At 30.6% G+C, this 16,143-nt stretch overlaps 1 protein-coding gene across 1 annotated transcript in view; it reads left to right on the top strand.

Annotated features, from left to right (window-relative positions):
* The window catches only part of LOC130641570 (uncharacterized), a 67,191-nt gene that overhangs the window by 40,765 nt on the left and 10,283 nt on the right, over window positions 1-16,143 (top strand). The window contains exons 30-50 of the mRNA XM_057448432.1: window positions 278-301; window positions 884-901; window positions 1,118-1,135; window positions 1,421-1,450; window positions 1,576-1,605; window positions 2,076-2,093; window positions 2,308-2,325; window positions 2,590-2,613; window positions 3,003-3,026; window positions 3,421-3,450; window positions 3,576-3,605; window positions 4,076-4,093; window positions 4,309-4,326; window positions 4,612-4,635; window positions 5,010-5,063; window positions 7,553-7,588; window positions 7,703-7,747; window positions 13,276-13,302; window positions 13,645-13,662; window positions 14,414-14,446; window positions 15,323-15,348. Of these exons, the coding sequence (XP_057304415.1) occupies window positions 278-301; window positions 884-901; window positions 1,118-1,135; window positions 1,421-1,450; window positions 1,576-1,605; window positions 2,076-2,093; window positions 2,308-2,325; window positions 2,590-2,613; window positions 3,003-3,026; window positions 3,421-3,450; window positions 3,576-3,605; window positions 4,076-4,093; window positions 4,309-4,326; window positions 4,612-4,635; window positions 5,010-5,063; window positions 7,553-7,588; window positions 7,703-7,747; window positions 13,276-13,302; window positions 13,645-13,662; window positions 14,414-14,446; window positions 15,323-15,348 (563 nt within the window). The remainder of the gene's footprint in view (window positions 1-277; window positions 302-883; window positions 902-1,117; window positions 1,136-1,420; window positions 1,451-1,575; window positions 1,606-2,075; window positions 2,094-2,307; window positions 2,326-2,589; window positions 2,614-3,002; window positions 3,027-3,420; window positions 3,451-3,575; window positions 3,606-4,075; window positions 4,094-4,308; window positions 4,327-4,611; window positions 4,636-5,009; window positions 5,064-7,552; window positions 7,589-7,702; window positions 7,748-13,275; window positions 13,303-13,644; window positions 13,663-14,413; window positions 14,447-15,322; window positions 15,349-16,143) is intronic.

Below are 16,143 nucleotides of genomic sequence, written 5' to 3'. Positions count from 1 at the left end.
CTAAAGTTTCTCCTTCTACTCTTTTTTAAAGAAAGCGAAGAAGTTAGATAAATTTGATATTCTTGTTTTTGCAATAGTTTCTGCATTTGCCGCATGGTTTTTTATGGTGTGAGATAGTAAACAAAAGTCAATGTTATGTATAAACAAATGCAAGACTATTTTCCCAAATACAAAACATGAAACTAATAATCTGTAAAATAAGTATTGTAGGTATGGCACATGTGCTGCGTCTTGTCGGTTTTTACACGTTTTAATGTCTTTATCCATTTTATTTTAGTCACAACAGCAGTGGTGCCAGAAGGTTAGTTTTTGCTGTATATCATTCTGTACAACTTCCCCTAGTAATTCTGTTCTTAATGTAACTTTAATTGTTTTTTATCGTTTTTTCTATCTGCATTTACGCAGCATGGTTTTCATGGGATGAGAACAGTGAACATAAGTCAATGTTATGTATAAACAAATGCAAGACTGTTTTCCTTTAGTCCGATAATTTTTAAAATAAGTGATGTAGGTGTTGAGTGTTAGTTGCGTCTTGTCTGTTTTCACACAATAATGACCTACTATAACGAAGCATGGTTTTGTTGCATTGTTTTAACTTGACATTTCTTGATGTCTTTATCCATTCCATTTTTGTCGCAAAAACGGAAGTTCCCAAAATTAAAAAATGTTGTTGCGTATAAGGATAAACACATATTTATACCAGCATCTTCGCAATACGAAGTATAAGTAAGACTAAATCCAATTTTACCCTTGCTTTAAGTAAGGGATGTAGTTAGCTTATTCAAAAAGTCATTGGAAATATTTACCGTTTTTCCTTATAGTCTTTTTAAGAGACAACAAAGAGCTTAGATAATTTTTTACATTCCTGTTTAATTGTTTTTAGGGAAAAGGAAGAGCGTAGGTGAGCCTTTACACTTGTATTTAAATTAGCAGCATGTTAATTGTAGTGTGAAACAGAAAATACATCTTAAGCATAACGTGAAAACAGAACTTCCTCTAGTTATTTCAAGTTCTTTGAACATTTAAGAATTTGAAGTATCAGTGAGACTGAATCTAATATTTAACCCTTTAAAAAATCTATGAAAATATCTAAGGTTTTTCCTTCTTATCATTTTAGGCAAAAGGCAGAGCGTAGGTGAGCTCTTACACTTGTATTTGTGGTAGCAGCATGTTATAGTTACTGTCAGGGGAAAAATGTTTTTTTTCACCCATTTTCTTCAGTTATTTTAAGAGTCACTTTAACAATTTTTCTTCAAAATAAAAAACTCTAGACAGATAATCTGCAAACATAAGTATTGTAGGTATTGTAGATCAAGTCTTGTCTGTTGTCACACAATCATGACCTACTATAACAAAGGATGGTTTTGTTGCATTGTTTTAACTTGACATTTCATTGATGTCTTTATCCATTCCATTTTAGTCGCGGAAACAGAAGTTCCCAAAATTAACGGTTAGTTCTTGCCTTATTATTTTGCACAACTGCCTTTAGTCAAGTGTGTTGCACTTTTCCTGAAGGCATTATTTTGTTATTCTATTCTTAACGTTTCATTGATGTCTTTATCCATTCCATTTTAGTTGCCAAAACAGATGTACCCAAAATTAAAGGTTAATTCTTGCCTTTTTATTCTGCACAACTGCCTTTAGTCAAGTGTGTTGCACTTTTCCTATTATTATTTTGTTAGGAAGATAGTTGATTTGAATAAAAGTTTCTTTTAATGGAAAATCTTTATTCTAATCTTCAAAAATTGTATGTAAATGATGACAACATGACTATAATTTGGCTGTTAGTGTTCGCGGCATACAAGAGTCAACTTCACTGTGAACATAACTTCGCATGTTGCTCTTTAATATCTAAAATGTTGTTGCGTATAAGGATAAACATATATTTATACCAACATCTTCGAAATACGAAGTATAAGTAAGACTAAATCCAATTTTACCCTTGCTTTAAGTAAGGGATGTAGTTAGCTTATTCAAAAAGTCATTGGAAATATTTACTGTTTTTCCTTATAGTCTTTTTAAGAGACAACAAAGAGCTTAGATAATTTTTTACATTCCTATTTAATTATTTTTAGGGAAAAGGAAGAGCGTAGGTGAGCCTTTAAACTTGTATTTAAGTTAGCAGCATGTTAATTGTAGTGTGAAACAGAAAATACATCCTAAGTATAACGTAAAAACAGAACTTCCTCTAGTTATTTCAAGTTCTTTGAACATTTAAGAATTTGAAGTATCAATGAGACTGAATCTATTATTTACCCCTTTAAAAAATCTATGAAAATATAAGTTTTTTCCTTCTTATCTTTTTAGGCAAAAGGCAGAGTGTAGGTGAGCTCTTACACTTGTATTTGCGGTAGCAGCATGTTATAGTTACTGTCAGGGGAAAAAAACCATTTTCTTCAGTTATTTTAAGAGTCACTTTAACGATTTTTCTTCAAAATAAAAAACTCTAGACAGATAATCTGAAAACATAAGTATTGTAGGTTAAGTCTTGTCTATTGTCACACAATAATGGCCTACTATAACAAAGCATAGTTTTGTTTGCTTTTGTCCTAACCCATCGTTTTAATGTCTTCATCCATTTTATTCTAGTCACAACAGCAGTGGTGCCAGAAGGTTAGTTCTTGCTCTATATCATTCTGTACAACTTCCCCTAGTTATTCTATTCTTATTGTCACTTTAATTGTTTTTTATCGTTTTTTCTAAATCTTTTTAAGAGAAAACAAGAGCTTAGATAAGTTTTGCCATTTCTGTTTTTGTAGTTGTATCTGCAATTACGCAGTATGCTTCTTGTGGGATGAGACAGTGAACATAAGTCAATGTTATGTATAAACAAATGCAAGACTGTTTTCCTCCAGTCCGATAATTTTTAAAATAAGTATTATAGGTCTTGTAGGTTAAGTCTTGTCTGTTGTAACACAATAATGGCCTACTATAACAAAGCATAGTTTTGTTTGCTTTTGTCCTAACCCATCGTTTTAATGTCTTCGTCCATTTTATTCTAGTTACAACAGCAGTGGTGCCAGAAGGTTAGTTCTTGCTGTATATCATTCTGTACAACTTCCCCTAGTTATTCTATTCTTAATGTCACTTTAATTGTTTTTTATCGTTTTTTCTAAATCTTTTTAAGAGAAAACAGGAGCTTAGATAAGTTTTGCCATTTCTGTTTTTGTAGTTGTATCTGCAATTACGCAGCAAGGTTTTCGTGGGATGAGACAGTGAACATAAGTCAATGTTATGTGTAAACAAATGCAAGACTGTTTTCCTCCAGTCTGATAATTTTTAAAATAAGTGTTGTAGGTGTTGAGTGTTAGTTGCGCCTTGTCTGTTTTCGCACAATGATGACCTACTATAACAAAGGATGGTTTTGTTGCATTGTTTTAACTTGACATTTCATTGATGTCTTTATCCATTCCATTTTAGTCGCAGAAACGGAAGTTCCCAAAATTAACGGTTAGTTCTTGCCTTATTATTTTGCACAACTGCCTTTAGTCAAGTGTGTTGCACTTTTCCTGCAGGCATTATTTTGTTATTCTATTCTTAACGTTTCATTGATGTCTTTATCCATTCCATTTTAGTTGCCAAAACAGATGTACCCAAAATTAAAGGTTAATTCTTGCCTTTTTATTCTGCACAACTGCCTTTAGTCAAGTGTGTTGCACTTTTCCTATTATTATTTTGTTAGGAAGATAGTTGATTTGAATAAAAGTTTCTTTTAATGGAAAATCTTTATTCTAATCTTCAAAAATTGTATGTAAATGATGACAACATGACTATAATTTGGCTGTTAGTGTTCGCGGCATACAAGAGTCAACTTCACTGTGAACATAACTTCGCATGTTGCTCTTTAATATCTAAAATGTTGTTGCGTATAAGGATAAACATATATTTATACCAACATCTTCGAAATACGAAGTATAAGTAAGACTAAATCCAATTTTACCCTTGCTTTAAGTAAGGGATGTAGTTAGCTTATTCAAAAAGTCATTGGAAATATTTACTGTTTTTCCTTATAGTCTTTTTAAGAGACAACAAAGAGCTTAGATAATTTTTTACATTCCTATTTAATTATTTTTAGGGAAAAGGAAGAGCGTAGGTGAGCCTTTGCACTTGTATTTAAGTTAGCAGCATGTTAATTGTAGTGTGAAACAGAAAATACATCCTAAGTATAACGTGAAAACAGAACTTCCTCTAGTTATTTCAAGTTCTTTGAACATTTAAGAATTTGAAGTATCAGTGAGACTGAATCTAATATTTACCCCTTTAAAAAATCTATGAAAATATCAAGGTTTTTCCTTCTTATCTTTTTAGGCAAAAGGCAGAGTGTAGGTGAGCTCTTACACTTGTATTTGCGGTAGCTGCATGTTATGGTTACTGTCAGGGGGAAAAATGTTTTTTTTTACCCATTTTCTTCAGTTATTTTAAGAGTCACTTTAACGATTTTTCTTCAAAATAAAAAACTCTAAACAGATAATCTGCAAACATAAGTATTGTAGGTATTGTAGGTTACGTCTTGTCTGTTGTCACACAATAATGGCCTACTATAACAAAGCATAGTTTTGTTTGCTTTTGTCTTAACTCATCGTTTTAATGTCTTCATCCTTTTTATTCTAGTCACAACAGCAGTGGTGCCAGAAGGTTAGTTCTTGCTGCATATCATTCTGTACAACTTCCCCTAGTTATTCTATTCTTAATGTCACTTTAATTGTTTTTTAACGTTTTTTCTAAATCTTTTTAAGAGAAAACAAGAGCTTAGATAAGTTTTGCCATTTCTGTTTTTGTAGTTGTATCTGCAATTACGCAGCATGGTTTTCATGGGGTAAGACAGTGAACATAAGTCAATGTATAAACAAATGCCTGACTGTTTTCCTCCAGTCCGATAATTTTTAAAATAAGTGTTGTAGGTTGACATAAGTATTGTAGGTAATGAGTATGTGTTAAGTCTTGTCTGTTTTCACACAATAATGACCCAACTCACTGTTTTATTAATGTCTTTGTTTATTCTATTTTAGTGGACGAGCAGATTATGTTGCCTCCTTCCGGGAGAGAAAACAACATGAGCTTGGGTACGTTTTGGTTTTTTTGCATTTGCCTGTGCATTTAAAGCTTAGTTTTTTACTCTGTGAGCCAAAAAAGACAAGTCATTGCAGGAAAGGGATTCAAGAATAATGTAAAAATTTGGTATTGCTTAAAGTATAAAAATAGTACAATAATAACCGAGTACCCCGGGTTGTGCCGGAAAAAATGGCCTCAGGTCTAAGTGTCGACCGAGCTTGCGAGGTCAATGCAATGTCTGAGATTGCAATTTATAAGAATAAAAAATAACATTTTCCGTTAGTGTTTTTGTAATATAATTCAGTAGCACTACTTTTGTTAACACTTGAGATCAAAATTCGAAACAGTCCTGTCTAAAATCTGACATTCTATGCAGAATTTGAATGTTCCTTTACAATAAGTCCTTGTAAACAAAACATTACGATGTTCGTCACTGGCAATGAATATTAAAGTCATTTTTGTTAACTAGCTGGACAAAAAAACATGGGCTTCAACAAGTTTTATATTGACTAAATAACCTAAAATCTGAAGGAATAAGTCTTAAAATGAGAGGAGACGTATTTGTTTTAATAATTTCGTTGTGTTGTGTTTAGTATTTTTGATAAAACTGGATTTCAGATCATTGTTTTTATCAAGTCTCACAATGTATTGTGGGGGTTAGATATATAATCATTTCCAATACTTTTTGAAACTTCTTTTCGCGCTTGTTTACATTTTAAGCTACCATTACGACGGGCAATACTGAAAAATATTGGCCCGTTGTCAAGAGCGCTAAGTCAATCAGAATGCCTAAAAACCCGTATTGCCCGCTTGGAAAGTCCAGACCGGTAACAACAAAACATAACAAAAAAATTTTTATTGTGACTTTTTGGTGACTTAATTATTGTCATTTGCATCTATACAGTGTGGTAAATTCCACTTTTCATTTATTCCTGTTTCCTTTTATACTCTTTTTTCTTTAGTAAATATAACATATAATTCTAATATATTTATTGTATAAATTTTTCATGTATCTGAACATTTTTGTTCATGTTCTAGTGCAAACATTCTGTTTGCTTAAAGATTTATATGTTAACATTACACATGGAAACCTGGTAATCCAGTGTCTTAGTTGAGCCAAATCTACTGAGAACTAGAACACTATAAAAAATTAAGGACGAAAATGACAGTCAAAGAAATTTTTTTTGTGTAAAGCTTTATCCATCAACATAGTTCAAAAGTTATTTTGAAAGTAAACTTAAAATAACTTGATAATAGCTCTTTGGGCTATTATCAAATCTACTGCGTCTTTGGAACCTTAAAGTTTGTGTTATCAAACTTTTCTGTATTAGCTACATAAAGAATTTTACCAGCTGGACTTAACTGAAAACTATGCATAAGATTCTCAATGATAGATCCCCTTTTGGTTACAACTTGCCACCCCAATCATGATTTGGAACTTCTTTTTCGTTAAATTTTTTTAAATTATCTTCACGTTTTTTTTGTGGTACATAACCCAGGGTGACCACTCCTTAAATTCCTTAAATATCCTTAGAAAAATAAAATCTTGAAAGTATTTAAACATACTTGAAAAAATTGAAAAATTTTTTGTCCTTTTTTTAATATTATTCTTATTTGCAGCAAAATATCCTTTAAAAATGTCAATTTGTCTCCTTAATTCTCCTTAATATCCTTACTTTTGTTCTCATTTTATTAGTGGTCACCCTGTGACCCTTTTACACATTATTTCCGGTTTGCTACATTTATTAACTGTTATAGCCAGATAAGATGTATTCTCACAGCACAATCATACACACCTGTTGTTAATACAATATTTATTTTTTTATTAATGCTTAACTATGGGAGTATATCATGTTGAATTACATTTTTTAAAAAATTAAACAGAATTTTTTTTTAAATTTCAGTGATGACATTATTTGTTTTTGGCTATAAAAGTTAATAATCCTAGCTGAGCCATAAATCTTACGTAATAGGGTCACATCTCACAAAGAAGCTGGACTTCATTTTAAATTTCTTAATAAAACAGACGGTCGAAGCAGCGGTCAAGAAAAAGAAATAGTAGAGTCCAAAACAATACATATTTTATGTTCACTAATTTAGACGTTTTACAAGAGAATAAATAGATCTCTGAGATCTCTGTAAAAGAGTTAGATAGTGGGATAACAAAAAAATTTTTACCCTCCATTAAAATAGATATTATTTTTGTATCTTAAGGTTGTATAAGCATTTAATCTATATATTATTATGTCTGTCTTTAACAGCTAAAGTAGTAATAGTGTAAGAAAATTAGACAATATTTTGATGCCAATACAATAAAACAGATTAACGTCAGTAGGCGACAATATATTGACACTAATATTTTTAATTAAATTATTAAGCCATTGCATTGCACATGTGACTTCAAATCCTAAAAAAGATTAATTTTCTAAAGAAAAAAAACGTAAAAAAAAACTTATAAATTTTGTATTATTACATTTAATTTATCATGTTTTTGTTATAGCTGAAATACTCAGAGAAAGGTCAAAAAATAGCACATGTAAGTTTTTCATAAGTGTTTGCACCCTATGAGGTTTATACTTGGTCAATCAACTCATCCTATACACTTCTATATAAATGTTAAAGTACACTATAGTGCTGTGCTTGCTTTTAGATTTGGATATTCTACCTGGAAGAATAGGGAAGGAACTGACGCATGGTAATTTTTTTATTTTCCCTTCAATTTTCTGCATATTTTTTATTTATTTCCATGTTACCTTAAAGAAACAAATTATTCATTCGTTTTATCATTTTTTTAAGGAAATTCCCCTTTGCCCCAGTAACTGTCTCATAATTTTTGACAAAAAAGTCATACTATTTTAAAAATATATAGTGCGAACTAGAGAAAGCAGTTAAACTTGGCTCACACAAGCCGATAAAATTTATCACCAAGATAGGGATAACAGAATTTTTGGTGTAAATGTTTAGGCAATAAAAAATGATCGCTCTTATAAGGCAATGGTTTTCTATTGCTTGTAAAATAATTTACTAACATATGAAATCAAATTTGAAATATGGCAATATTCTGTTATCAAATTTTGACGACAATGTGGAATTAATGAAGTAAATTGAAAAAAAAATTCTGCTGTGTTTATTGGGATTAGATCAAACATTTGAATGGTGTCCAAAACTGCATAACAATTTGGAAACTCTTCAGGAAGTTAAGGTGGTGCCTTTTAATAGCATAAAAAACTAACAAAACAAAACTTGTGAAGCTGAAGATTTTTGGGACACAAAGCGCATTTGCTTGTGTTTTTGTTGTTGACACATTTTCAATGCAAATAATGACTACGACTGGTGCATGCAATCTATTAGTTGATTTCTAAATCTATGCGATGAAAAAGAGAATAACTAGAAAGTGTGTTCGTACCAATTTGTGCCGCCTAATATGTTTCTGATGGGAATCTAGTCTCAATCAAGCTTTGCAGCTTGGCCTTATGAGGTGTGACACCCCATCAGGCCAAGTTTATTTCACTGTTTGCGCATTGTGGCTGTGCTACAATGTATATATGTTACAGCTTCTCAAGATTGATGAGCTTGTTTCTAAAATTACAAATTAGCTTTACCTCTTATATTACTCTATATTCTCACATTTTTAAGTAGCATTACATAATAGACAGAAAATGTCTAAGTACAAGATTATATGCACTACACATGCTTATTAGAAATTACTTTTTTATCAAGTTTACTTTCAATTGCTAATGAAACACTTATAAGATTAAGCTTGTAGTCAAACCTATTTTAGAAAGCTATTCAAGGGGAAAAAGCCCCCTCTTAAAGACATTGTTGTTTTTTACAAACCCTGGATCAGGGCCACAATCAAAGTCTTGCGTCATTGACTTCCATAGGAACTTTTCCATTTCACAATATAATTAGGAACTAGTCGTTAGCCCGTGAAAAAATCCACTAGTTCGCCCGTCCTTTAAATTTACCTGTGGCAACAAAGTGGATAAAAATATATCGCATTTGATATTCGTGTTTCCGTAGCACGATTTTCTAACTAAGCGGGGGGTCCGCGCAAAGACAGCAAAATGCGGCTATTATTAAAGAGATTGAAATAATAGTCCAGCATTGCATGTTGACTAAGGCAATTGACTAACATCATTGATTTTCTTTGCCTGTAAAATAATCTTTTTCAGATAATGATTTAGAGTTTCCATTGTTAGTGTTGTAACTACAAGGTTAATGCACATGATATACGTAAAAAAAAACTCGCAAATATAATTTACAAAAAGCTCTTTATCAGATTTCGATTTCTGTTACGAAGTTAGACACAACATATTTTGCTATTCACAGAGGCAATAATATCTATTACACACTATGCAGTTTTTTTTCAAAATTGATTTGTGGGATCTTCTTGAACGGAAAATTCCTTGAAAGTGAAGCCAAGAAAAGAAACGCAGAAAGTTGATTATCAATAAAAATCTTTGTTTTTCTCTTACGTAATGTTTCGGAAATTCTATTTTTTGTAGACCCCTTTCCAGGCATTTGGGGAGACCCTAATTCTGGCTACATTCACTTTTGTAAACTTTGGTGGAAACACCTTTACTTTACGAGTTAATTTAAAAATGCTTTTGAATACTTATCTTTTTTAAAAAATAAAATTTATAACAGCAAATAATAAAAGTAAAAATAGATACCTAGAAGAGATTCTAACACACAACTACTCCTGTTTCGTTGCTTAAAGAGGTAAAAAATTTCCATTCTTGTGGAACACATTTGTGTTCTAATACAAACTCACGAGCTGGTAAAAACATTTCTGTGCTTTTTTTTGTTTTTTATTACTACAGTAATGGAAAAAGGTTGTTTAACATATCGAGCACGCAACGTAAGCGGACTTCCTCGATACGCGATGTACCATGTTTATAATAATAAGAAACAATTAAAATAAGTTGTTGCGATCTATGGAGAATCTAGTATTGTGGCAAAATCCGTCTCGATGTGTTACAATGGTAGGTGTTAATGAAAATGAAGAGAAAGTTTTTTTTTGTTTCAAACACCGCTACTTTTTTTTTTTATTTTATTTTAAATATTTGTTTTTTATAAGAAATTTTTAAACTTTCGTATTTATTGAAGTAAACCTAGCGCATTACTTCTTCAATGTATTTTTTTTCTGTTACTGAGGAATCAGATAAAAATAATACTCAACTTATGATCCCAAAAACATTCTTCTTTCTTTCTACGTGCAATACAAATAATATTCAGGGGCGCGTGTTCCGATATACTAAAGTAACCGGGGTGTTTAAATTTTTGGCTGAGTTTACTTTAGGTCTCGTGTAAACAGACTTTACTTTTACTAAATTCCAAGCATTGAACAGCCGTAAACTTTGCTTTATTATTTCTAAGCACATGTATTTTTTAAAACAGAGACTTTCGATGAGCTATGCTAATAAAGTCAAAAGCATACAGCAAGCATACCAGCTTTATATTTTAAACTTGTTTATTTTTTCGTTTCAATCCCATTGCGCGACTACTTAAGTGAGTAAAAAATTGAATTAAAAAGATCATGGTCGTGCTTTTCAGTCTTTACATTACAACTTCAGACATATGTTATTTTTATGAAATAGGTTTTGCTAGGAAATGGAACTTGGGGATGAGTTTGGTAGTGCTTTCTAATAGCTAGGATAAGATATACGTGAGATAACAACCGTTTATATTTTTTTCAAAAGAAAGATAAAAAATACAATGTTTTAAATTGAAAAGAATAAAAATTTCGGTATGATAATAGGGAAGTAAAATACTTTGATCAGCCCGTTCTTTTATTTATTTCATAAAAGCGAGCCTAACCATCATCATAAGACAGTTAAAGCAAAACCATCTCAAGCAGAAAATATGGCTCCACCACTGTCTTTATATACAAAACAGAGAATAACCGCTGTATATAAATTTCATAAAAAACACGCTGATATTGTGGGAGTTCTCACTGCTGAGAATATAGTTGTGTCGAGACAGACAGTTTTGAATATTATTTTAAAATTAATACAATGGGCTCAGTTGCAAATAAGCCAAAATCAGGTAGAAAAAGATTGGTCAATGTCGACGTAATGAACTTCATCAACATTTCGATGGAAAAAAATGACGAGTGTACTTCTGTGGGTAAGATCATTATTTTAACCATTCTGTACACCGAACTCGATGCGCGCGGTAATGATTTTATCTTTCACATTACAAATAGAAAAATATTTTCACATTTTTAACAGTATCCAGTTATTCAACACTGAATCAACATCGTTAAAAATGTATATACATCAACTATTGAAAACTTTTCGTTCTTGATTATTTTATTTTCCTCGTGATAAAACCTTAATGGTTTTACCAACAAAATACATTGTGAATGAGATTTTTGAAGTTGGAGTGGAAGTACTGGTTTCCTTAGGAAAGAAAAAAGAATCAGGTGAAATTATTTTTTTAGGCGGTAAGTAATTTTTACTTAGGCAATACAAAAAAAGTTTTAAAAATGAAGCATTTCTTCAAAGACTGGGTAAAAACATTTTTATTATTTAGATGATGACACAATTTTGCATCAAAAGTTAAAAGAATATTATGAAGATCCAAAGAACAAGGATAAGTTTTTAGTGTCATTTTTGAGTGAGGAGAATCCGACAGTGTATTACAAGAAACAATTGCTGACCTATTGGAAAAAGGAGAAAGTAAAGGAAAAGATCAAAAAAAAAAATATTAAAAAGGTGTCAAAGATGATAGCAGCAAAAAAAGAAAGATCGTAGAAGCGATTGAAAAAATGTCAGGGGGGGGGGCTTCGGAGGATGAGGAAGCAGACGTAGTAACCGAAAAACAATGCAAAAAACAACCTGCACATAAAAAAGCAAAAAGAATTGTGACAAAAAAATTTGGTATGTTATTTTACTTTTTTATTGCACATTTTTTTTAAGAACCAACGATATAACAACAAATGGCTTCAGAGATAAAAAAAAACCTTATTTTAAGAATATTTAAGGAATATAAAGATAACCTTGCTTAATTTAATTTAATTATTATTTTTTTAGGCTGATGTAATCAAAGTTGGAGAAGTTGCGGACCATCAATTACAATTACATATACCTGCTTCCCCACCTGAAAATTTGAATAAATGTATCGAATATTTAATTGGCGTTGTTAACTACGTACTACGTGAACTTAATGTACCGGACACATTTGTTATGCATAAAAGCAGTGTGGAGGAGTTTCAGCCACGTGTTACTGATACTCATCATTTGACAACAATACAAGAACGTAACCACCACCGATCACAATTGGAATTTAGTGTATGTAGCATTATTAATTTTCCAACATGTGCATCATTGCCAAACGACATTGTTCCACTGTTTTAGTTTATTAATTTTGTAAAAAAATTGTTTCTCACATAAAAAGGTGTAAGTATTAGTTAAACTAAACATTTTCTTTTATCTTTAGACACATGATTGGAACAATTGGAAAAAAATCAAACAAACATACAGTCAGTGCTTGAACAAATAATCAGCAATCAAGAGGGGATGATGGGAAAAATATCCTTCTTTGATAGCAGTCATCGTGTGTCAAAAGTGTTCGCTACGGCAAAGTTTTTAATCCACGATGTGCGGTATGAGCTTTATGGTCACATTACAGAGTTAAAACAAACAAGAAGCTATTATAAATATTTACGTAGGATGTTTGACCATATTTGCAGGTACATTTTTTAACGACGATTGTTATAAGAAGCCCGTGTAAAATAAAAACATTTGCTGCATAAACAAGATTTTTGAAAGTGTGTAAGATCAACCAGACATGTGGAAATATAGTTCATATAAATCTAATTAAGTACACACAATCTCTGTAAGGTTAACGACAGAGATTGTGTGTATTTAATTGTATTTGAACATCAATCATTGTTGAAAACACTCTTATGTTTAAAATAGTTCTATTATGGAAATGTGTTAATGGCCTCGATAACTTCGAGAATGATATCGAGACAAATGCATTGCGAAGCCCTCCCAATACAATTTGAAAGTAAAAAAACGTCTATCGCGGATCGAGAATACCGTCGCGATACGCGAAGCGCAATGTTAAACAACCTTTTTCCAATACTGTATCTCTGTAGGACTAATTATTTTTTTATTGTATTTTGTATAAGGAATGCTGTCTGTTTTTAACCAGTGTTATTAAGTTGATGACTTTCAGCCTTTTTTTATTGAAAGATGTTTTTCTTTATAGAAATGAAACTCGTTGACCAGCAAACTGGTAAATTGATTTTTTTTGTTGGCTTTATATTTTTGAATTATATGACAGACACTGTACAGTTGGTTTTTTTGCGTGTATTTATTATTTATTTTGTGAAAAGCTATATACAGAAAAGTTGTTTTATCACAAATTTAAATTTTTAGTAATTTAACATGCAACACAGTTTATTCTATTAACAGTGTGTGACAAAGTTCAAACTTTCGATTCTGAAAAATCTGTTGTTTTTTAGTGCTTAAAAGGGTAAAAAATGATGTTAAACTTATATTGTGGGAGTTAAGCAAGCGTTTTATTAAATGTATACTTTGATTTTATTTGATGTAAGGAGTTATTTTTTTTTTTCAGATAACAAACCAATGTTTAGTAAGTATAGTTTTAAAGTTACCAGCTTTCGAGGTGAGAATTTTTGCCAGTTTTCAAGGTTAGGATTATGAACATTTGGTAAAATTTTGCGATTTTGGTCTAAAATCACCCAAATTAATTTTTTTTAGAACTTTTACTTTTAACATTCTAATTTTTTATTCATTTTTTTTAAACTAACACTACATAATAATAATTTTGTCATTACATTTTTCAATAAAAATGTTTTTCGAAAAAAGTCATTTTTTTCTTTTGTGTAGTAAAATTTAATTTTTGTTTTATAGCAGCCATCTTTCATGACATTTACATAATTTAACTCTTCGCCGAATACTTAAAGAGTTGAATTTAAATTTACCAAGCTAAATTCTTTTTCTCTATTGTCAAATTAAATGTACATCAAATTTTGTACTATTAATTCTTTTTTTACTGATCTTCAAAAAAATTTTTTTTCTCATGTTATGCTTTTTTTTAACAACGGCTGTTCTTCAGGAAAATGAAAAGAAATTTTAGCTCCACAAAGATTATCGTGAACCACATGATGCAACATTTTACTCTTGAAAAAAAAACAAGCGTAGCTGAGCCAATTGCTCTATTGCGATTAAATAAAAATAAAAGTCTTTTTCTTTATGGGAATTTCCATATTTTATTTCAATTTTTAATTCAATGCAGAATTGTGTAAATTGTTTACCTAACCAACAGTGAAAAATGTTGTGATGTTATTTTAGTATGTTATATATCTAATCTATTCTTTTAGATGTTCAAAACAACTCTGACTTCGAAACCACAGGTATATTTCTTTATTTTCATTATAGTAAAGTCTGTTTCTTCTGAGTATAGAAGGTTCTATATAATAAACATACTGCTTTAGAAAAATCTGTTTTGACCAGTCAGATTTTTATGGATACATTTTTCTCTTGTCATTGTTTTTCATTGTGTATTGTAAAACACTTAGTTGCTCTCATTATTTGTTAGTAATTTTATAGTCTTTTGAAGTTTTTGGATAGTACTTTATAACATACTTTAAAGGAAGAAACTTGCGCGCTGGAAGAAATTTTCAAGGTTTTTGAGGCTTTTTCGCAAAATTTTCTAAAACGTATTGTCCACAAAAGTTTTTTCCCACGAATTCTTCTAAAACGTGTATCCGCGAATTTTTTTGTAAATTTTTTTTACCAGTGAAAGCTTTTATGCTAATTGTATTTAACTACTCATTAAAGCAAAAACAAGTATCATTGTCTTATTTTTTTTACTTATTTTTTAATTGGCTGAGTTAGAAATTATAAGAAAGGTGATAAAGAAGCAGAACAGTAATTTTTGTAATTTTTGGTCAGCGAAAAATAATTTTCATTCAAAAGGCTGATGAAATTTCGGAAGATTGAAAAGGCATTATAATCATAGACTAAGAATATTATATATTTTTTTTTTTTTTTTTTTTTTTTTTTTTGTGATAAAATAATTACAACATTCATATCCTCTGTTTCATACTGTTTTTTAATGCTTCATTATCGGTCCGCGAAAGTTATTTCTTGTAAAAAAATTCCAAATTGCTTGTCTGCAAAAGTTTTTTCCGCGAAATGCAAAGTTTTTGTGTTTCTTCCGAACCGCTATTCGATCAAATACATAACGGTAAAAATAAACTTAAAAATTGTTGTTGTTTTTTATTTAGATATAATTGATGACTCGTTTATTGATGTAAGTTTTTTAATAAAAAATCCTACAATTTTTTTAGTTTCATTTTTACAATATTCTCTACCTGTGATCTGCAACTAAGTTGTTAGGAGATTTTTAGCAATTAACCTGCTAAAGCAAAAAAATGTAAAATTATTAATATTCCTAAAGTAAGATTACTTTTTTAAAGTGTTCTGGAATGCTGTTGGGTTTTTATTAGGCAAATTCTTTTTTATAAATCTCTAAAGTTAAATTCACACTGAAAACGCAGTCCCTTGTGGTATGTCACGTCACTGCATGGTTTTTGTATTTTGTGTTTATGTTCAATTTTTATATACAATAGCAAAAAAGGATAACAATGAAAAATGCTAATTTCACCATTTGACAACCCAAAATGCTGCAGCATATTTAGATTCTATCCAAATTTAAATGGCTACTATATGTGGTGAAGACATGCCGTGATGCACAACTGTTTTTCAGTGTGAATTTAGCATAAGAAAGACACTTAATATTTAGCGTTACAACAGTTATCACATTTTATTTTTTTCAGTTTTAATGCTTTTGATTACCAACTGACAAGGATATGAGATGCTTTAATCTCTTCAATATCCTGTTTTGAATAAACTTGAGCACAATGTTCTATTAAATACAGCCAAACAAACTTGTGGTAATGGCCACTGCTCATTAACAACCAACAGCTTATAATAACTACTTTAGAATATACACCTCTCCTATTTTAGTAGAGTAGTTGAACTGGCCTAAAAGAGCCACTTCTCCAATTTGAATATATGTGTCTCTAGCTTCACCACAACCTCAATA

Source organism: Hydractinia symbiolongicarpus, chromosome 1 (genome assembly GCF_029227915.1).
Source record: "Hydractinia symbiolongicarpus strain clone_291-10 chromosome 1, HSymV2.1, whole genome shotgun sequence".
In the NCBI taxonomy this organism is placed as follows: domain Eukaryota; kingdom Metazoa; phylum Cnidaria; class Hydrozoa; order Anthoathecata; family Hydractiniidae; genus Hydractinia; species Hydractinia symbiolongicarpus.
Note: the sequence above shows the minus strand (reverse complement) of the source record. Positions and strands in the feature narration are given on the sequence as shown.